The sequence below is a fragment of the Hylobates moloch genome, unplaced genomic scaffold (assembly GCF_009828535.3).
Source record: "Hylobates moloch isolate HMO894 unplaced genomic scaffold, HMol_V3 SCAFFOLD_7, whole genome shotgun sequence".
NCBI classification, from domain to species: Eukaryota; Metazoa; Chordata; class Mammalia; order Primates; family Hylobatidae; genus Hylobates; species Hylobates moloch.
The window spans coordinates 11,715,630-11,738,595 of record NW_026652282.1 but is presented as its reverse complement, the minus strand read 5'-3'; the positions used below and the strand labels follow the sequence as shown (position 1 = coordinate 11,738,595).

The following is a 22,966-nucleotide window of genomic DNA, read 5'->3' as shown; positions in this document are numbered from 1 at the left end:
GTAGTCCCAGCTACGTGGGAGGCTGAGGCAGGAGAATGGCGTGAACCCTGGGGGGCGGAGCCTGCAGTGAGCGGAGATCGCGCCACTGCACTCCAGCCTGGGCGACAGCGAGACTCTGTTTCAAAAAAAAAAAGGACAAAATAAAGGTATTTTCAAGACCAAGAAAGTTTACTACCAACAGATCCCACCAGGAGAAATCTAAAGGTTATACTTCAGATGAAACAACAATGACCCAGGATACAAGATCTGAAACTCAGGAAGAAAGGGTAAATCAAAATAGTAGTAAATATATGGTAAGTAAACAAACACTGATATATAAAACAACAATAATAAATTGGGGGAGTGGTGAGTTTGGGGAATCAGGTTGTGCTAGGCAATGAACATATCTTATAGGGAATAGAAAAGAGGGAACACTCACTCTGAAGCTTAGATAATCTTGATGTCAATATTGCACAAGAAAAACACTAGAAAGGAAAATTATAGGCCAATTCAAGAATACAAATGTAAAATTCTTAAACTATTAGTAAACTGAATTTAGCAATTTATTTTAAAAACCTTATCAATGTAATCTACCATATTAACACAGTAAAGGAGAAAAACCAAATGAAAATGTCATCAAATACAATAAATGTGTGCAAAAGATGAAGAAACTGCATTTGGTAAAACTCAATCATCAATCATGATGGGAACTAAACAAAACAAACAAAAAACCCAAACTAGCAAACCAAAAGTGGAAGAAAATGTCTTCACTTTGATAAAGGGTATATACAAAGATCATACTTAATGGTGACACGTTCAGAGCTATCTTTCTATCATCAGGAATAAGATAAGTAGGCTATTATCACTGGTTCTATTCAACAGTGTTCTAAAAGTTCCAGCCAATGTAGTAAAGGAAAAGCATTGAAAGATTTAAGAATTGGAAAGTTAGAAAGAAAACAATCAATATTTCAAGGTGGTTATTATGTACATAAAAAAATCCCAGGTAAATTATCAGAATTTATAAGAGTAAATTCAATATTAATGGAAAAAAGTCATATATATTTCCCATAAACCAGCAACCATCATTTAGAAAATATATATTAAGACATACCATTTAAATAACAACAACAAAAATAAAACACATACAGTATTTGGGAAGAAATATAACAAAAGATTGTGTTAACCACTATAAGGAAAATGATAAATCTTTCAATAAGGAAGACTTTAGCAGATACAAATATATACCAGGTTCTTGGATAAAAAGACTCAACCATGATAATGTCAACTTCCATGAAATGATATTCTGATTTAACATAATACCACTGAAATCCCAACAAAAGTGGTTTTTGTTTTGTTTTGCAGAAACATGATAAGCTGATTCTAAAGTTTACATGGAAGAAATAAGGGCTAAGAAGAGTTGGAAGGAGTAATTTTCACAGAAGCAGAAACCAAAGGTCCCATAAAGGTATGAAAAAAAAAAAAAAAGCTCAATCTCACTGGTATTCAAAGACATTAAAACCACAATGAGATCTCCCAACACGCCCATCAGAAGGGCAATTTTTTTTTTTAAGTTACAGTGCCTATTTTTAGGATGTAGAAAAACAAGGATGCCCAAATACTGCTGGTTAAAATGAAAACTGGTACAATCACTTTGGGAAACAGTTCAGCATTACCTACTAAAGTTGAATGTGAAACAATGTGCCTATTCTACCACCTACCCATTTTACTGGTGGAAACAAACCCTAGAGCAGCAGTTCTCAAACGTTTTGGTCTCAGGACACCTTTTACACTCTTAAAAATAATTGCGGACCTCCCGAAAGCTTCTTTGTTGATATGGGTTATATTTATTGCTAGTTACTGTCTTAGGTATGAAAATTGAGAAAAAGAATTAGACATGAGAACATAAACCACACAGTCTATCAGCCATCAGAACAATGTCATCATCACATGCCACCCAGCCTCTGGAAAATGCCACCATATGCTTGTGAGAGGATGAAGGTGAAAAAGGAAAATGGTAGTTTAGTATTATGAAAATAGTTTTAACCTCTCAAACTCCTTGCAACGTCTCAAGGAACCCCAGTTCTTGAACCAATTTTGAGAACCACTGCCCAAGAGAAATTCTTGCACGTGTGCACCAGACATGTATAAGGATGTTCATAGCTATACTGTACATGATACAAAAACCTAGAAACAACCCCAAACCCATTCATTGGTATATTTATTCTATGAACTACTATACAGCCATAAAAAGGAATAAATTAGTCATATCTGACAATATAACTGAATTTTGAGCAACAGACGCAAATCATGAAAAAATATATTCAGCTTTAATATAAAGTTCAAAAAGAGGCAAAACCTAATGAAGTACTGGTGAGGAATATGTCATAGGTTGTAAATCTAATGAGAAGTAAGAGAATGAGTAACACCAAATGCAGAAAAAGTAACTGTTCCCTGAATAGCAGGCATGGGGATATGCAGGAGGCTTCTAAAGGTACTCGGAGGCTCTAGTTCTTCGGCTGAGTAGCGAGCACATGAGTGTTTATTTTATTCACGTTTTATACATTTTGTACATAAACAGAATTCCAAAACTAAAAATTAAAAAATAGTAAACCGTTGGCACACCAACATGGCGCATGTATACATATGTAACAAACCTGCACATCGTGCACATATACCCTAGAACTTAAAGTATAATAAAAAAAAAGAAAAAAAAAATAGTAAACCAAAACAAAACAAAAATTAAAAGACTAGAAAGTCACTTTTAATGGCAAAAACCGCAATTACTTTCGCACCAACCTATTAACTTACTAGCCATAGAAGAAACCACAAAGGAATGGGTAATTTCGAATATATTCAAAAACTGAAAAAAAGTAAAAGTGACATAAACAAGAAAAGCCCAGAACAATATTAAAAGTCATACTAATAAAAAAATGTTTAAACTACAAATGGATGTAAATGCATGAAAATAATTTACCCTTATTAGCAATCAAAAGCAAACTAAAACAACCATCAGTTAAGAAATAACAACACTAAATATGAGTAAGGGTGTGGTAAGACTAACACTCTCCTACAAGCCGGCAGGAATGAATGTTGGTGCAACTTCCATGGAGGAAGTTTAGCACGTATGAGCAAAGGCCTGAAAAAGATAAACACTCTTAAAACCAATAATTCAATTTCTGAACATGAATCTTAAGGAAATAATCTGAACTACTGCACAAAAAACTGTATTAAATGAAACTGGAAAGAATCTAAATGTCCATAAAGGGACTCTCTAAGACAAAAGATAAGAAAACTATCTTTTATTTATAGAACCAAATATTAAATGGCAATATACAATGTTGCTTACTTCATAAATACAGAGAATATCATGTCAATAAAAATGTATAACACAGAAAATTATATACAGAATATATATATATATTTTTTGAGATGGAGTCTCACTCTGTCGCCCAGGCTGGAGTGCAGGTGCGATCTCCGCTCACTGCAAGCTCCACCTCCTGGGTTCACGCCATTCTCCTGCCTCAGCCTCCCGAGTAGCTGGGACTACAGGCGCCCGCCACCACAGCCGGCTAATTTTTTTTTTTTTTTGTATTTTTAGTAGAGATGGGGTTTCACCGTGTTCACCAAGATGGTCTCTATCTCCTGACCTCATAATTCACCCGCCTCGGCCTCCCAAAGTGCTGGGATTACAGGCATGAGCCACCACGCCTAGGCCAGAATAGTCTTCTAACTTTGTTTTCTTAAGTGTATAGAAAAAAGACTGTAGGCCGGGCATGGTGGCTCACGCCTGTAATCCCAGCACTTTGGGAGGCTGAGGCAGGCGATCACCTGAGGTCAGGAGTTTGAGACTAGCCTGACCAACATGGAGAAACCCCATCTGTACTAAAAATACAAAATTAGCTGGGCATGGTGGCACATGCCTGTAATCCTAGCTACTCAGGGGGCTGAGGTAGGACAATCACTTGAACCCAGGAGGCAGAGGTTGCGTGAGCCAAGATCATGCCATTGCACTCCAGCCTGGGCAACAAGAGCGAAACTCCGTCTCAAAAAAAAAAAAAAAAAAAAAAAGACTGTAAACAATGTATCCACTGTTACGACACCTATCTCTGAATGGTGAGTTTATGGAGTTTTCTTCAGATATTTTTGGTATGACCCAAATTAATTTAAATGAATTCATATACTTGTAAAGCCAGACAACAAACCTAATTACAAAACACACAAACCTCTCAATGGCTCTCCATATTAACTAAAGTACAAACACATCACTTTGGTGCCCAAGGCTCTCTACACTGTATTCCCACTGTATTTAGCCATGTGTGCTTACCCTGCTTAAGGTTATCAAAGTAGACTTCCTATTGCTTCCGAACATGCCCCATGCCTTTTGACCTCAATGCCTCAGTTCAAACTATTCAACCTGCCTGGATCACCTTCTCTACCTGGCTGAGTTCTACCATCTTCCAAAGTTCATGAGAAATACCACCTTTTTAATGAATTTTTTTCTAACTCTGTGCTAAACTAGTCACCCCAGCCAGATGTTATTTCTCTCTTTGACTTTTACAGAAAATATTTCAGCACCATTACTCTTAATACAATTTGCCTTAATTTTAATAACTATCTCTGTTTTAATGCCTCTACTAGGTTGTAGTAGTTTGAGAAGGGGCTCTACCCTTCCTCTGCTCTTTCTCTAATAGATACACTGCTTCCCAGAATTAGGCATATAATGAGTACTTAAGGAACTTAATAAATTATTGTCACAAGAGATTAGTCTCATTCCTTGGGCATGAGAAAGAGGAAGAAAGAATGGGAAACGTTTCTCATTTGAGACTCAGCATGGAATTTCTCAGAAACAATAAGGAAAAAAGTACCATAATTAGGGGGTAATATTTCATTCTTTTTGCCAGCTAAAAATCTATACATAATGGTAACTTAGTTTCTATGGACACAAAAATGTGCTTGGGATTCCTAAGAACCTACCTCCAAAAGCATTTCTGGAATACAGTTTGTGCTTGAAGTGACACACTTGCAGAAAATAAATATTTTCCTTTAGGAAAAACATCAACTTTGCTTAAGTCTGCCTTAAGCCTCTTCTGAAACAATATTGTTAATGACAATAGAAAGGGTGAAAGAAAAAGAAGGAAAGTGGATGTTCTAAACACCTGAGTTAATTTCTAAAAGCAAATTCTAAGGGGAAAACACAGGCAAATTAAAAAAAAAACAAAAAAAACACCCCTTTTATTATCACTTTCCAATTCTCCCTTTATCTGTTGTCATATTCCAGGAAACGACTGAAACCTTAAGGTAAGAAGGTCTTCAAAGGCTTCTATTTTCTTTTTCCATGCAAATCTTTACAATTGGACCAATCTTCTTACGTATATATTTAAGTATTGCTATATTCATTCAGTAAGTATATATTGATAACTGTGCTGGGCAAACAGAGGTGAGTAAGACACACAAGGCCTCTGCTCTCAATGTCTACAGGCTGCTACAGAACCCATGTATATTCTACTGGAGGAAATGAAAAACACACAAACCAATGAACAAGATAATTACAGATTACGATAAGGGCTGTAAAGCAGAGAAAATAAACAAGACGGAGACATTTAATAATCAGTGAAGGCCTCTCGGATACACTTAAACACTGAAGAGAAAAAAGGACCAAGCCATGCGCAATACCTGGGTAAAATCTTCCCAGGCAAAGAGAAGTGGAAAAGTCCGAAACGGAAACAGCCTCATTCTGTTTGAGGAACACAAGACAGTGTGGCTAGTCATGGTTTTTCAAACTGGGGGTCACATTTTAAATTGTGATGTTAAGTTTGTGGGTAATTGCATTTTTTAAAAGGAAGTCAAATAGAAAAAATACATCGAGAGTCACATGTTTTCAGAAGTATTCTTTAACGAAATTTTGCTTCAGTTATGTGAGTGTGCACATGTTTGTCCTGGGTTGCAACATATAACACGTATCTTACTTTGAATGGTGGTCAAATCTGCACTAAGCAAGCAGAGTAGTAACAGATGAGGATGGGGGGTGGGGGGCTGGCAAGAGCCAGATCACACATGGCCTTGAATTATAGGCCACCATAAAAGAATTGGGATTTTATTCTAAACGCAGTTGGAAAGGCACTGAAGGGTTTCAAGCTGGAGAGTGACATGATCTAACTTGACATCATGGTATTGCCAAAAGATTACTGTAGTGAAAATCAGAAGACATGAGCACTAGTCCTGGCCTAGCCAATAACATCAGAGATTTTGAGCAAATCTCTTAATCTCTCTAGACCTCACTTTCTTCATTTTAAAAATGAGGAGGTTACCCCAAGATGACCTTTAAGATCTTGTTTATTGCCTAATTTCTGCCTGTATTCTGCTTCCTCCCTTGGGCATAAATAAATGACTATTGGGGTGTTACTAGCTCATTAGGTCGAATTCTGAGTTACTTCTTAAAATATTATAAACCATGTATTAACATCTATAATAGTGACATTTCTGTAGAAAGCAATTGAAGAAGGATCTCTTTATTGGAACCAGCTATATTATTAGAAATGGGAACTCTGGGTGAAAAGTGAATCAAGTGCTTTTGCAATTCTCTGGAACAAAGTTTGGGGTGTGAAGAAAATTGGCAAGGAGGTATGAAAAGATTTGCTGACAAGTATTTGAAACCGATTTCCATATTTGTTCTATGTCATCAACTAATGTATAATCTAGGATGGTTTAAAGTTGCAGGGAACCTCTGCTGAGTACTAGTCAAGATGTAGAAGCTTAACTCCTTTCACAGTAACCAAAATGACAACTGAGGCAAAATATTCACTGAGAGTCTACTATATGTTAAGACATGCTAGATGGTTTGATATATGTTTTTTTTTTTAAAAATTAATCCTACTAATTTTATTATTTGCACTTCACAGATATGAAAACGGGCTCAGAATAGACAAGTAAGCTATTTAGTGGCAGGGTCAGGATTATAATCAATCTTAAGGTAGGCAACATATAAATCCTTATTTAATTCCACATTTACAATAAGTTATTCTGTATGTTTTACAAAATTACTGTACAAGTATTAAATATTCAGCTAAGTACCTGACAACTCAAGTATCTGTGACATCTGGACACAGAATGTTCAACCTATAAATCAATTCTGGACTCATAGGTACTTTGCAAGATACAGTTTGGGATAAGAACTTGTTCCAGCATTGGAGGGCCTATTCTGTGGGTAGCATGCGGGTTGTATGAAAGCCAAATCAAACAAAATATCCAAGGAATTTGTATACCCAATTAAGTACACATCAATAGTATTATGGCAGTTTCCAGGTACATTTTCTCTAGTGTTGCTGGTGAAAGGCCAGCAGTGGAACCGTGGACTGGACAATGTCACTCGTGTTGTGGGCCTAACAAGTATCCTGCAAGTTCCATAAACACGAGGGCATGCTAAAAACTTAACCGATTTCCAACTTACATTAACCCTTTAAAGGGAGCATGGGACACACCACTTGACCATTTGAAGCAGTGCACACGGCTTGTCATGGAGAGGAAAACCTTTGAGACGTGCCCAGCATCATTCCTGTGAGGGTCGAAAGGGTCCCTAACACCTCCCACAAATACACTCACAAACACTCCAGCAAAGTTGGGGATGCTCACTGCACACCTTCCTTAACACCCGGAACAGAGTACCCACCTGTCACATACTCAGCTTCGAACCTCCGCCGGGTCTCAGAGATGAGCTTGGCTTTATTCTGGGCGTGATTCTGGATGGGAGACACGACGGGACCTTAGATACTACTTGCATCAACCCGCTTACCCTCAACCCAGCCCACCTGCACACGGGCGCTCGGTCCCCGGGCCTCAGAGGCGGCTTCCGGGTCCGGGGGCCCAGCGGCGGTGCAATAGGCTCCTCACCTCGGCCATGATCACGGTCGTGGATGTGATTGCGGTTGTCGCCGTCGCCCGTTCTACCGTCGCCGACCAGTATCTCATCACCCGGCAGTCCCGCCCAGAGGTAGACAGAGAAGGGTGGGAGGGGGAAGCGGTCGCGTGACACGGAAGGCAGACAGAAGCGCCGCCGCACCGCCCAATCCAATGCGGACGCCTGGGTCTGGAGGCGGGACCAGGCCCTCAGCCTAGGTCCCATTCGATTCTCGTCGGGCCTCGCCCCGCGACATCCCCCGCACTGCGGTCCCGCCCCCGCCAGCCGCGAGATCGCCGGCGCTTCCCCCGCGGAGCTCCGCCCTGGAGAGCTCGCCGGCTCTCTGCTTTCACAACACTCCCCAGGGCCCCGCCTCCTCAGCCTCCCTTGGCAACCGTCTCCTGGCTGGCTTCTAGGCTCCGCCTCCTCTGAGTTCAACGCAGCCTCCGCCCGGCCTCCCAGGATGCAGCGCGCTGGCGGGAGGTTTGGAGCGGATGGCTACTGTATCCGCGTGGGGCCTCCGGTATGTTGCCGCTGCGTTGAGGTAGGATGGGGCCGGCGAGTCTTCCCTTCCCGGGACTTCGCAGAGGGGGCGATGGGGCTGGATTTCCTCCCCTTGTCCCCGCATTGCGGGAAAGAGGGAAGGAAGCGGGCATCCCGAGACCTGGGTCTGTCATTCCTTTGAATGATAATTGGATTTTAACTGCTACATTCGCTTGAAGCTTTTTTTCATCCCTTCAGTATGCTTCCAACTTGGAGTGTGAGATGCTTAATGAGCAAAATATCTCTGAAATCTTTAATCTCAAATAATTATATTAAGTTAAATGATAAAAGCGTGTTTCGGCTTATTAATTAAGGTAGTTGTGTTGAGCCGGGGGGTGGGGGTGTGTGTGGGGGGGGGGCGGTTTTACCACCCAGGGGACCTTTGGCAACCTCTGGAGACATTTTTAGTCGCCACTGCTGGGGGCCGGGGGCAAAAGAGATGCTTACTTGCTACTAGTGGATAGAGACCAGGGACGCTGCCAAACATCCTCCAGTGTACATGAAAATTCACAACAGTTATCCAGCGCAAAATGTCAATAGTGTCAAGGTTGAGAAAGATTTAGATTTAAAGGGACTGGAACAAATTTTGTTCGTCAGTTAAAAACAATGGAAAGAAAATAGTTGCGCATACAATATTGCCTTTTTTAAAGTTGAAAGATACTGAAAACTACAAACAAGTTGAAAGAATAGTCCCCCATATTTCCATCAACCGTAGCCATCCATGACAGAATGGCATGTTAGCATCTTTTGTCCTAGACTTTTAAATATATTTACATTTTTTATGGGAAAAAATGAACATATTGTTTAAACGTTGTTTGACTACATCCTTAAAAGATATTTCAGATATAACTAAAGTCTCCTACCTCTACTCACCTATCCTGGACACTTCCTTGTCCAGAATCAACAGTCATTCAGAATTTGGCATGAAATGTTTACAGTTTTACATTTTTTATTTTGGATCATACTGCCTGGGTTTGAATCCTGGCTCTGTCACTTCTTATCTGGAAGCCTTTGAGAAGATCCTGAAACTCCATGCCTCAGTTTCTCCATCTATAAAATGGGATAGTAACAGTGCCGATGTCATAAGGATGTTGTGAGGAAGAAACGAGTTAATCCAAAGTGCTTAGAGCAGTACCTGGCACTGTTTCTTCAGGAAAAAAAAAAATAGTACATGGCACTATTTCTTGAGAAAGCACTCAGGGAATGTAGGTAGCCATTGTAGGTAAATAGAACATATATAATGCTGTTTTGTTTTAATTTACATAAATAATATACTGCAGTGTACATTTGTCTGCAACTTAATTTTTAATTCATTTTATTTTTGAAATTTAACTATGATTTTATATATATATATATATACACACACACACATATATAGATAGATAGCTCTAATTCATTCCTTTTAACTCTTGTTTGATAGTCCATCTATACTCATTCCCCTATTGGTGTTCATTGAGGTTTTTACTTTTTTATATTGCAAATATCAGCACAGTGAGCATTCTAGAGCAATGTATTCATTCATATGTGGGATTATGTCTCTGGGTTTATATCTACAAATGAAACTACTGGGTATATGCATTTCAGTTGACTGCCAAGTTTCCTTCAGCGTCATCCCTCCCTTTTATTTAAGTACTCATAATTTTCTTCTAATTGTTAGCTCTTTTTCCAGTCTGATCTCACTCACATCTTTAACACTGTCACCACGATCTTTATAACTCAAGAGTACAGTCCTGTGATTTCTGTTTTTGAAGTCTTTCAGTGGGTTATCATTACTTATATGAGAAATTTAGAAGTCCTTAATATGACATAAAAATCTTCTTTAATGTAATCTTCACAAATTCTCTAATTTAGTTGATCACGATTCTCTCACATTTACTCACATTTCAGGTATATTAGATAATGTTGAAAAAGGTGAGATCAATTCTGTATAAGCCCCAATAAATAACTTTTGTAGGGAGAAAAAAACTTTTAACAGTGGCCCTATTTTGTAGGAAAGTTAATTTACTTTGGTTAACAATGTCATATGTCTTGGAAAAACAACATCTATCATTATTATCTTCATAAAATTATGTTCAGTATTATTAGGTGCCATTTTAGTTGGGTGTCTTAATTCTACTTTTTTCCCAAGGATACTTTCTCTTGGTCACAGTTAGTATGGTTTCTTAGACTTTTTGGACGTCATCTGCTCTTCTAGGATAATCTGGAACCACACTGATAGTTTATTTAAAGAATTGTCACATTTATAGGGCCAAAATGATTTATGAGCATTTAAAGAGAATGAACAACATGTTTATTAAGAGGCGGGCAGTAAAGAGTAGATGAGGATGATAATTTTATTGCCAGCCTACTATTTTTATGTTAGCATATGCTTGTATATATTATCATTTTTCTAGTATATACACATCTGTTTTAATTTTATATATAAAATAGATACAGTCAACTTTGATGTATGGTAATATAGAACAGGAAAAGCTCAAATTAATTATGTAGTATTTTATAAATAATCTACTTTCTGGTTTCCACACCCCGCCCCGCCACCCTGCCCCGCACCGCCACTCCTAGTTACTTCTTCTGTATCTTCTGGAGCCACTGTTATAATGTTAATAAGTAAAAAGTCAAATAGCCCATAGGCTAGAATAGTAAACCTGGGGCCCTGATAAGCAGGGTTTGAAATAGCGAGGGTTTGCTTATAATTGGACTAAGAACCTCTAAATTGAACCTTAGTTTGATTTGTTTCCAGATATGTTTCTATTTTTTAAAAAAATGCCAGTTATTTCATGGCCTGCAGGTTTTATGAACATATGCCAAGAACTTTAAAAATAGATGTTGCAGCAGCAATACTTAATATCTACTGTCTTAGCAGTTACACCCCAATAAAGCTGGGAAAAAAGTTAAAATTCATTTTAGCAATGAATTAAATTTTAATGATTAAGTATTACTTAGATATAATAAATAGCAAACATTAAAAACAAACGAGATTGAAAACATGTTGCATCAGTATAAAATACAGTGGATATGCACATATATGTAAATTCAATAAGTCTTGCAAAAACTTTTCACTCAGTAGTTGTAAATAGTCATTTATGTTTTTAGATCAGTTTAAGTTCATGAAAATAAGTTTGCTTTTTGCCTGGAGATTGTATTGAAAGCAGGTTGAATTAGGATTATACAACAGAGTTTTGAATGCCATGCTAAGCTTCATAGCAATGATTTGCAAGCTTTTTTTCTCTACACCATTCATATGTTCAATACACAGTGTTTAGCATCTATTTTTCCAGGTAGTAATTCAAGAATCACAGGTCTATTGAGAAAGGCAAGGAGCATGTAAGCTTTTGGATTAGGGGGGGGACAGTGACAGGATCAAGTGTGTGTTTTAGAACAATTAACTGATGTATTAAATAGCATAAATGAGTTGATATATTGGAGGGAAGAGAGATTAGATTAAGGAAGACTAACTAAGAAGCTTTTACCTCAAGCCTGAGAGATCACAGCCTGAACTATAGTAGTGGCAACTGAAACAGAGTTGGAAGATAGATGTTTTTAACTTAGAGAACTTGATGCCATTTAAAGAACAAAATGTAAGGAGCCTAACTTTCATAAATTCTGACCATTTTATAATCAGATTTTCCTTACTCCTATCACACTTAAGTTATTGGTAAGTGAACCAGAGCATTGTACTGATTAAACATTAGTTGTGATATTTAACATTAAAATAATAAAATTCGTACAGAGGTGTTTTTTGTTTTTGATATTAAGAAATCTGAAAAACTTTGGATAGGTAGTAAAAGATGATGAATTCTTAGAGCTTTACCTCAGAATGTGTAATTTTCATGCTTTTCCTTTCTAGAAATATAGGAAACCTGACATGGGACCTTTGGTAAATACATTATTATTCATACATTTTGATGGAATATAACTAATGTGTTTATTTTCTCTAAACCATAGTTTCATAAGTAAAAGCCACACCTTTGATTTACCTACCCTATCTTCTTTGCTGATGAAGCTGAAACTACTCTGTGATGCCTGTTGTCCCAGATCTTTCTGTTAATTGCCTAACAACAAACCAGTAAGCCAATGACTTCCTTTTTTCTTATTTACCTGTTTTTATTGACACATTGTAATTGTATGTATCTAGAGAGTACAATTTGATGTTTTGATACATATATATATATATCGTATAATGGTCAAGTCAGGGTATTTAGTGTATCCTTCCCTCATGAATGTATCCTTTCTTCCTGTTAAGAACATTCAAAAACATCTAGTTATTTTGTAATAAGTAATAAATTACACCTTAGTGTTAACTATCTTTACCCTATTGTGCAATAGGACACTAGAACATATTCCTCCTATCTAATTGTAGCTTTGTACCCTTTGAGCAACCCCTCCCCATCCTCCCATCCTCTCTCCTTTCCCCAGTCTCTGATAACCAGTATTCTACTTGCTGCTTCTATGATAGCAACTCTTTTAAAAGAAATTTTAGATTCCAGATATTAGTGAGATCATGCGGTATTTGTCTTTTTGTGATTGGCTTATTTCACTTAACATGATGTCTTCCAAGTCCATCCATGTTGTTACAAATGACAGGATTTCATTTAATTTTGTGGCTGTATTAATAGTATTCCACGCTATGCACCAAAAATTGGTGTATACACCAAATTTTTTAATCCATTGATTCATTGTTGGCTTGGGTTGATTCCATATTTTGGCTATTGTAAATAGTGCTGAATAAACATGGGGGTGCAGACATCTCTTTGACATTGATTTCATTCCTTTGGATATAGACCCAGTAGTGGAATTCTGGATCATATAGTAGTACTATTTTTACTTTTTTGAGGAACTTCCATACTGTTTTCCATAGTGGCTATACTAATTTACACTCCTACCAGCAGTGTGTAAGTGTTCCTTTTTCTCCATGTGCTTGCCAACCTTTGTTATCCTTTGTCTTTTTAATAATAGCCATTCAAACTGGAATTAGGTGGTATCTCATTGTGGTTTTGATTTGTGTCTCCCTGATGATTAGTGATATTGAGCATTTTTTTTTGTATACCTTTTGACCATTTGTGTGTCTTCTTTCGAGATATGTCTATTAAGTTATTTTGTCCATTTAAAAAATTGGGATATTGCTGTTCTTTATATATTCTGATATTAATCCCCTGTCAGATGTATAGTTTGCAAATGTTTTCTTACATTTTGTAGGTCGTCTCTTTACTTTTTTTTTTGGCTGTGCAAAAGCTTTTCAATTTGATGTAATCTCATTTGTCTCTTTTTGCTTTTGTTGACTGTGCTTTTGAGATCTTATTTAAAAAATCCTTGCCCAGCCCAGTGTCATAAAATGTTTCCCCTATGTTTTGTTCTGGTAGTGTAATAATTTCAGGTTTACATTTAAGCCTTTAATCCATTTTGAGTTGATTTTTTATATGGTGAGAGGTAGGAGTCTGGTCTCGCATGTGGATATCCAGTTTCCCAGCACCACCATTTATTGAACAGACTGTCCTTTCCCCAATGTGTGGTTCTTGGCACCTTTTTCAAAAATTAGTTGGTTGTTGGTGCATGAATTTATTTATGCCTCTCCATTGTGTTCCATTTGTCCATGTGTCTGTTTTTATGTCAGTACCGTGCTGTTTCAGTTACTGTAGCTTTGTAGTATATTTTGAAGTCAGATAGTATGATGCTTTTAGGTTCGTTCTTTTTGCTCAGTATTGCTTTGGCTATTAGGGGTCTTTTGTGGTCCCATATGAATTTCAGGATTGTTTTTTCTATTTCTGTGAAGAATGTCATTGATATTTTGCTAGACATTGCACTAAGTCTATAGATTGCTTTGGGTAGTATGGCCATTTTAACAGTATTAATTCTACCAATCCATGAGCATGGGATCTTTCCATTAGTTTGTGTCATCTTAATTTTTTTCATCAGTATATTATAGTTTTCATTGTAGAGATCGTTGACCTTTTTGGTTAACTTTATTTCTAGTTATCTATTTTTTTTTGTAGCTTTTGTAAATTGAATTGTTTTCTTGATTTCTTTTTCAGATAGTTCGCTTTTTAGCAAATAGAAATGCTGCTGATTTTTGTATGTTGATTTTGTATCCTATGACTTTACTGAATTTATTAGTTCTAACAGTTTTTTGGTGGAGTCTTTAGGGTTTTCTCTGTATAAGATTATGGCATCTGCAAACAAGGACAGTTTTACATTCTCCTTTCCAATTTGGATGTCTTTTCTTTCTTTCTCTTGCCTAATTGCTTTGGCCAGGATTTCTTGTATGCAGTATATAGAAGACTGAATAATGAGATATCAACAACTTTTTTTATACATGTGTTCAATATTGAGGATATTCTTTTGTCCTTTATTTTACTAATTCTCTCAAGTTGCCTTTCTTACAATGAGTTTGTTCAGAATAAGGGAATGCATGCCAGGGCAGAGTGGTAGTTAAAAGTGTAGACTCTGGAGTCAGAAGGCCCCTTTTCCAAACTAGCACCATTGCTGATTTTTGTTAACTGTGGATTAGTGTTGTAACCTTGGAAAATTTTCTTATCTTCTGTAAAATAAGGCTTTCTTGCTTAAAAGGTAGAATAATAAAGGTACTTATTTTAAGACAATAGTTATTAGAATTAAATAATGCATGTATTGTACCTGCCATATAATAAGCTTGAATGATTGATATTATTTAATTCTTGTGTTCATAATAAATTATGTTAATCCTCTATTTTTTTCTAATTTGAATAAGAATAGTGACTTTGTTGGGTCATACAAATGCATACAAATGCATTGCCTTTGTAAACTAAGATTTATTTTTATTAATCCTATGGAGATTTTTTAAAGCCTTGTTACAGCATCTCCTATTTTTATTCCTGGGGTTTCTTTTTTGTCTTAGAGCCTATATAGGCTCCTGTCTCTAGAAAGCAGAAGCCCAATTGCCTGGGCTGTGGGAGAAGTATAACTGAAAATCAACGTATTTGGGGAGAGTGAGTTGCAAGACAAGTAAACCACTAATTGAATTGTCATTCTAAAGGGGCTAAGGCAGAGCGTGGGAAACCACATTAGAGTTGTTAGGTTTGAAACAGAGAAGTATAGCCCTTAAGCAATTTTCTGAGCCAGAACAAATATCTGAAGTCACTTTTAATAGAGCATCTAAAGCTTTACATATATGCCGTTAACACATTCAGTTATCTTTTTTGATATGGTTATTTGTATTCTTAGCAAACTTTTTTAAAGCGTCTACAGAAATAATATTTAGGATTTTTTTATAAGTATGATATTGTCAAAATAGCATAAAAAGCTTAAAATGTTTACTTAATAAAATTGTAGTTACCTATGTTGTAGTTCTCTAACAGAAACGTGTTTTCTTTTCAACGCTTCCTACTTCATGGCAGTTTTTCCTCATTTCTTTTTTAGGTTTAGAAACATCAACTGGAATCAATTTGCATTTGAAAATTAGATCAGCACAAAGACTTGATATTGTGGAATGACTAGCAAACAAGCAATGTCATCTAACGAACAAGAAAGGCTCTTGTGTTATAATGGGGAAGTCCTTGTTTTCCAGTTGTCTAAAAGAAATTTTGCAGATAAAGAGCCTACAAAAACACCCATATTACATGTCAGAAGAATGGTATTTGACAGAGGAACAAAAGTATTTGTTCAGAAGTCCACTGGATTTTTTACCATAAAGGAAGAAAACTCTCACTTAAAAATCATGTGTTGCAACTGTGTGTCAGATTTCAGAACTGGAATTAACCTCCCTTATATTGTGATAGAAAACAATAAAAAGAATAATGTTTTTGAATATTTTTTACTAATCCTTCACAGTACCAATAAATTTGAAATGCGTTTGAGTTTTAAACTAGGCTATGAGATGAAGGATGGCCTAAGGGTCCTTAATGGCCCTTTAATTTTATGGAGGCATGTCAAAGCATTCTTCTTTATCTCTTCTGAAACTGGCAAAGTTGTTAGTTTGTCAGGTAACTTTTCCTCTATTCACTGGGCAGGGGAGATTGAAAATTTAGGTATGGTTTTATTGGGACTAAAGGAATGTTGTTTATCTGAAGAAGAATGTACTCAAGAGCCTTCAAAATCAGATTATGCAATTTGGAATACCAAATTTTGTGTATATTCTCTTGAAAGTCAAGAAGTATTAAGTGACACATACATTATTCCTCCTGCTTACAGCAGTGTGGTGACTTGTGTACATATTTGTGCAACTGAGATCATCAACAACCAGTTAAGAATATCTCTCATTGCCCTTACTCGAAAGAATCAGCTGATTTCATTTCAGAATGGAACTCCTAAAAGTGTGTGCCAGCTTCCATTTGGAGATCCTTGTGCAGTTCAACTTATGGATTCAGGTGGAGGAAACCTCTTTTTCGTTGTATCCTTTATATCCAATAATGCTTGTGCTGTATGGAAAGAGAGCTTTCAGGTACAACACTTATTGTGATAATAATTCAGTTGGTGGTCTCAGACCTTTTAAACATTTGTATACTTCATGGAGTTCATTCTGGAGTCTTATTGTCTAAGTCAGTTTTCAGTTCTGTACTTGAAATGATACATATTACATTGTTCTTTTTTCTTAAGGTTATCTGAGTACAACCTGATGGTGTTTTTTTTGTCTTGCCATTTTGAGTCATAAAGCCTTCGAGTTGTTTGGAAATGTGTAAATACATATGTAACTATAATTATGTATTTTTCTATTATAACTTTCTAATTTTTATTAATATGATAGTAGATGTGCATTTTCACTTAAAATAAGATTATTAGTGATTTGACTAGATAGATAAGCCTTCCTGGAAAATTCAAATCAGTTTTTCATCTTTTTATTTTTATTTTTTTATGTATTTTTTGAGACAGGGTCTCGCTTTGTCACCCAGGTTGGAGTGCAGTGGCGTGATCTCGGCTCACTGCAGCCTCCGCCTCCCAGGTTCAAGCAGTTCTCCTGCCTCAGCCTCCCGAGTAGCTGGGATTACAGGCATGTGCTACCACACCTGGCTAATTTTTATGTTTTTAGTAGAGGTGGGGTTTCACCATGTTGGCCAGGCTGGTTTCAAACTCCTGGCTTCAAGTGGTCCGCCTGCCTCGGCCTCCCAAAGTGCTGAGATTACAGGTGTGAGTCACCATGTCTGGCCACCTTTTTAAACATTTATAATTATCTATTTAAATTTACTTGTTGTCTCTGATTCATTTCTGAAAGTGAAATATAGAGAAATTCCTTGAAATCTGGAGAGACAAATAATTGTTCTCCATAAACAAGTGATAAGCATTACTTTTTCTAAAAACTTACTCAGAGATTTTTATTATGTTATATTTTGAAATGCAGAACTGACCTTTGAGCAAGTATTCACTTTTTTAAGTTTGGAAATTGCTCTAAAATATTCACTGGTATTGAGTGTTAAGTAACAGGTAAAAAGGCACAGAAAGCCAATAGGAAATTAGAGTTTTGTAACTGGGTGTCTCCACCAATAATATTTCTCTGACTCTGTATTTCTGGGTAATGTTGCATCCTCCTGGTTTAAAATGTATTCAGTTATGTGATTTGAAGTGTTTATGAATTAAGACAAATCATCATTACTAGTTAGAAATGTCTCTTTCAAAAGTAGTACACTATACAACTTTTAGTTTTTGTGCTACTTAGGAGAAAAAAGCAGATATTGCTTTATTTTGTGTGCCCTGTCCATTTAATTAGAAGCTCAATGAAAATTTATATCATTATATTATCACCTCTATATGAAATATTGTTAAACGTTTTAGAAAGTTTGAAATTCATTTTTAAATGTGAATCATTATTGTTTGTGTGGGAGGAGGAATGTCAAGTTGGAATTGTGAATCAGGCTTTGCCTTACCAAGTACTTTTATATTAATAGGGATTATTTTGAATTTCTGTAATACATATGTGTCCTCTATAATACATAGAGAATGCAAAAGGAAAATAATTTGAAAGCTATCCTATTTTATTTTGAAAGCAATCTTTTAAAAGCACATTATACATTTATTTGAAAGTTATTTGGAATTGTCTTTTTCTATTCTCTTTTTCTTTAAAGAAATGGTAGGGGAAGAACATCTGGTATACCCTATAGTCTTTTACTGTAGTCAAGGTAATATAATAGAAAGAACACACTTACCTGGGTTTGAATCCCAGCTGAGCCACTTACCAGTGTTACCTTAAGGAATGTAATTCTTGTGAACTCATTTTCCTCCTTTATGAAATTTGGGATCATCCTGACTCTGAGAGGGGAGAATTAAGTCAAATGACATTGTAAAGTGTCTTGCACAGAGCTTGACACACAGGAGGAACTCAGTAAGTAGTAGCTATTACTCTGTTATATTACTGTTAGACAAAAGTCAGGGCTGTCATCAGTTACTTGCACCTACTCAAGATCCCCTATTCACCTAGATAAGGAAAAAACAATTCCTCTATATGTCATTAATTGCAATCCTCACTCTCTTGAAGTGGGTCCCCTGCTTGGACCCTGTAAAGCTTTGCCGCTAACATGTTACCCAAGGCAGGAGACTGCATCATTCCCTGTAGGTGGACCTATAATTGCTGTTTCCCTGACCCGAAGTTGTATTCTAGTGCACTCTCTCTACAATGGACCACTATCTTTTCTACATGTTACTTACCTAAGTCCCTACTGACTTACCCCCTAAGTTGCTTCTTCAGGAATTCTGTACTTCTAACCTGCTCTCAAATGCCCTGTTTTAAAAGCTCTGGAATTCACCCTGATATCTACAAGTAAGTGCTTCAAAGTTGCCTCTAACTCTGCCACTTCGGGCATATTCAGGTCCTGCTTCTATCTTGGTGTTACATTTATACTCAACTTCTTAAAAAAAAAAAGGGAAATATTAGTTTAGGGTAAAATATTCAGTTACTTTAAAAACAGAAATAAGGCTGGGCACGATGGCTCACGCCTGTAATCCCAGCATTTCAGGCTGCCGAGGCAGGCAGATCACTTGAAGCCAGGAGTTCAAGAGCAGCTTGGCCAACATGGTGCATGCCTGTAGTCCCAGCTACTCAGGAGGCTGAGGCATGAGAATGGCTTGAACCTGGGAGGTGGAGGTTGCAGTGAGCTGAGATTGCCCCGCTGCACTCCAGCCTGGTTGACAGAGCAAGATCTGTCTGCAAAAAAAAAAAAAAAATTAATTAAAAAAAAACAGAAATAAGAGCTAAGAATCTAGAAATAAAGTGGGAATAGAAATAATTATGCCAAAACCCAGGTTAAGAGAAGTAATTACACTTGAACAATTACCTTTAGTTTTAACAGTTAAGGCAAAAAAGTAAATATGGTGGGTTTTACAACTGAAGGGAACATACTACAAGGGAAAAGATTTTTTTCTAACATTAAGTTCTGAGAAGAATTTACTGTTTGTGGTATTTTATAAAAGGTTTTGAGTAATAAGATGAATACCTTATTAAATAATAAGGTGGGTCTTTGATAGCAGTTTTCCCCCCAAAATAGAAAGCAATAGAAGCAGTTTTCCTTTGGGTTGGCTATCGGTCCATCCATCCATCTATCCTTTTATTACCTCATTCCAAGAAGGAATTAAGCCAGCTTACAAAGATAGGTAAAATACAAACAAGCATAAATTAGAGTAAATAAATGAAAATCAAGGTTAGTGTTTTCCCAGATCAGCACTTCATAAGAGCCCGAGGTATGATGTTTAATGTGGTAATAGGACTTGAAACAGAGCTGAATCTCAAGGAATATATGATTAGCTTTTTCTTCTTAGGCTTTCTCTCTTGAGTAGAAATTGTCTCTGCGAGTTTTGACAATCTATGTGGCAGGCATTTCAAAATTGAGGTCATTGGTCTGGTGTAGTGGCCCACGTTTGTAATCCCAGTGCTTTGGGAGGCCAAGGTAGGAGAATTGCTTGAGGCCTGGAGTTTGAGACCGGCCTGGGCAACATAGTGAGACCCCCATCTGTACAAAAAATTAAAAAATTAGCTGGGTGTGGTGGCATATGCCTGTAGTCCCAGCTACTTGGGAGGCCGAGGTGGGAAGATTGTTAGAGCTCAGGAGTTCAAGGCTGTAGTGAGCTGTAATTGCGCCACTGCACTCCAGCCAGGGCAACAGAATGGGACTCTGTCTCAAAAAAAAAAAATCCATCTGTCAATAAAATTGAGGTCATTGTCAAGTATACCTGAAGCATAGCTATTGGTGTGTTGTCAACAGAGGTTAATGTGTTCTGGTGCTGTGCTGTCTAATATGGTAGCCACTATCCAGATGTAGTTATTCAACTTTTGAAATGTGGCTAGTCTGAATTAAAACATGTTATAAATGTCACCCATCAAATTTCAAAGATGAATAGAAATGGCAACATCTCTCAATTTTTTAATGATTACATTGAATTGAAATGACAATATTTTAGATACATTGTGTTAGATATATTAAAATTTCATCTTTTTACTGCTACCAGAAAATTTAAAATTATATGCCTTATATTTGGGGCTCACCTTTCTATTGGATGGCACTATTCTAGAGCTATAGATGGCAAATATGTGTGCACACATGCATGCATACATAGTTCTGTGCTGTTTGCCTGCCAAACACATTCTTATTACTAATGTCTCTTCCCATAGTCCATTATACTCCATGATACTGGTGGGAGAAAGGGAGAATATGGGTTTACAGATAAGCTGTCTCTCTGCACAAGTGAAGAATCAACTTTGGAAATTAGCCTTATAGGGGAAGATTCATATTTGGGTATGTGGGTTGAAGAGCCTTACTTTCATTCTTGCTCTAATGTGAGCTACCTTCCTGTATCATCTAGATGATGTATCTGTGCTCCTGGAATTCTGAGAAGGGGTTTTAGATTTTTTGTCTCAGGGAGAAGGGGGATTTGATCCTCATGGTGTTAGTTTACCCTGGGACCAATCTTGAGGCTTTCAGCTATATGTACCTTTAAGAAGTTGTCCTCTATTTTAAACTTGAGGTCTCAGGTTCTGATATAAACTGACCAAATAATTCCATGAGGCTAGGATGGTTCTGGCTGTCCCACTTTTAGGACCCGTCACCTGTGTACCTGATACTAGCTGTATTCCCCTCCACACCCACATCAGGGTTTAAGGTTTTAAGCTCATCTTGACTCTATTATAGGTTATTTTCCATTAAGAGCTCTTAAGGTGTCTACTAGTACTGTCTGGTTACCTAATGCAACTGAATTCCTTGGGTAATTTGTTTGATCATAAATACATATCCACTAAGACTTATGGGAATGAGGGTCATCCTTAAATTAGCTGTGCGAGAGAAAGAATCTTCACTAGAGTTTGACTCATGATAAATGTTAGAATTTCCAAAGGTTAGTCATGAAAAGTGTTAGAACTTATAAATAGATTACAATAAAATTTTGATATAGAAATCAAGAACGTGACAGTCCCTGGACAAACCTGAATAAAATATTAAATCTAAGTACCTTGCTATTTATAAAGTTGTTATAACTCTTATATTTCCTCATCCCCTAATATCTTTATTTTATTTTAGTTTTTACTGTTTTCATTACTCATTTATAAGATTGAGTTTTACAAATTACAACTACATGAAACAAAAGGACTTAATTTATTTATTTCACATTTGATTTTTTCTTGTCTATTCCTCCTATAATGCTCCCTTTCTTTTAGGTTGCTGCTAAATGGGAAAAACTTAGCTTAGTACTGATAGATGACTTTATTGGAAGTGGAACTGAACAAGTACTCCTACTTTTTAAGGACTCCTTGAACTCAGATTGCCTGACTTCATTTAAAATAACGGATCTTGGAAAAATAAACTATTCAGTAAGTTCTATTTACTTATTATATGGTATTTTAAGAACCATTTTAGAAAATTTAAGTGCTCAAAAGCTTTGACCTATCATTTAAATATTGGTGGTTTTATATTTAAAATTTTGAACTTTAAAAATATATAGATTGAATCTTTTAAATATATACATTGAATCTCCTTTCAACAAATGTTGTACAGATTGACCATGCTTTTGATATAAATTTGAATTATAGTACATTTGGTGAACACTTAAGTGATGGCAGTACTATAAATTAACTTTATTCTTGCTTCTGAAAATCATATTTTATACAAATAAATATAATATTGGATTAAATAAGGAATAAAATGAAGCAAAACTGCTTTAATAAAGGAAGTAACAGCTCACAATATCTTGAGATATTGGACATAAGGGAAATTACGCCCCTGAAGTTTCAGATCAATACAAAATCTCTCTAAGCCTCAGTTTTTTCATTTGTAAAAATAGCATAATTTTAATTTTCTCCAGTTATGGGATTTTAGGATTTTTTAAAAAGCTAATGAGAGCCCAGGAATTCAAGTCTGCAGTAAGCTATGATTATTATGTTACACTTCAACCTGGGTGTCGGAGCAAGACACTGTCTCTTAAATAAATAAATGGAAAAACGTTTACTCTTTAAAAAGAAAGCTAACCAGCTGATACTTTGTAAAGCAGTATATAAATGTTAGGTGGTAGTAGTAGGAATCATAATAATTTTTTTCTAGTTACAAGAAGATGATGGGGAAAATATATAGTTTGCCTTTGCCTTTTTTTTTTTTTTTTTTTTTTTTT

The 22,966-nt window shown here is 36.4% G+C and overlaps 2 protein-coding genes across 4 annotated transcripts in view; one reads left to right on the top strand and one right to left on the bottom strand.

The window, feature by feature from the left end:
- MOSPD2 (motile sperm domain containing 2) overlaps nt 1–7,982 on the bottom strand; it is a 48,995-nt gene extending 41,013 nt beyond the window's left edge. For 2 of the 3 annotated variants that reach the window (XM_058441774.1, XM_032756608.2), the window contains exons 1-2: nt 7,867–7,982; nt 7,646–7,715 (exon numbers count right to left, since the gene is read on the bottom strand). In XM_058441774.1, coding sequence (XP_058297757.1) covers nt 7,646–7,715; nt 7,867–7,944 — 148 coding nt within the window. In that variant the 5' untranslated portion in view covers nt 7,945–7,982. The remainder of the gene's footprint in view (nt 1–7,645; nt 7,716–7,866) is intronic. The other variant, XM_058441775.1, reaches the window with a different exon arrangement.
- Nucleotides 7,983–8,333: 351 nt separating this feature from the next.
- The window catches only part of LOC116812267 (Fanconi anemia group B protein-like), a 44,915-nt gene continuing 30,282 nt past the window's right edge, over nt 8,334–22,966 (top strand). Inside the window, exons 1-3 of the mRNA XM_058441830.1 lie at nt 8,334–8,417; nt 15,809–16,829; nt 22,020–22,172. Coding sequence (XP_058297813.1) covers nt 15,879–16,829; nt 22,020–22,172 — 1,104 coding nt within the window. The 5' untranslated portion in view covers nt 8,334–8,417; nt 15,809–15,878. The remainder of the gene's footprint in view (nt 8,418–15,808; nt 16,830–22,019; nt 22,173–22,966) is intronic.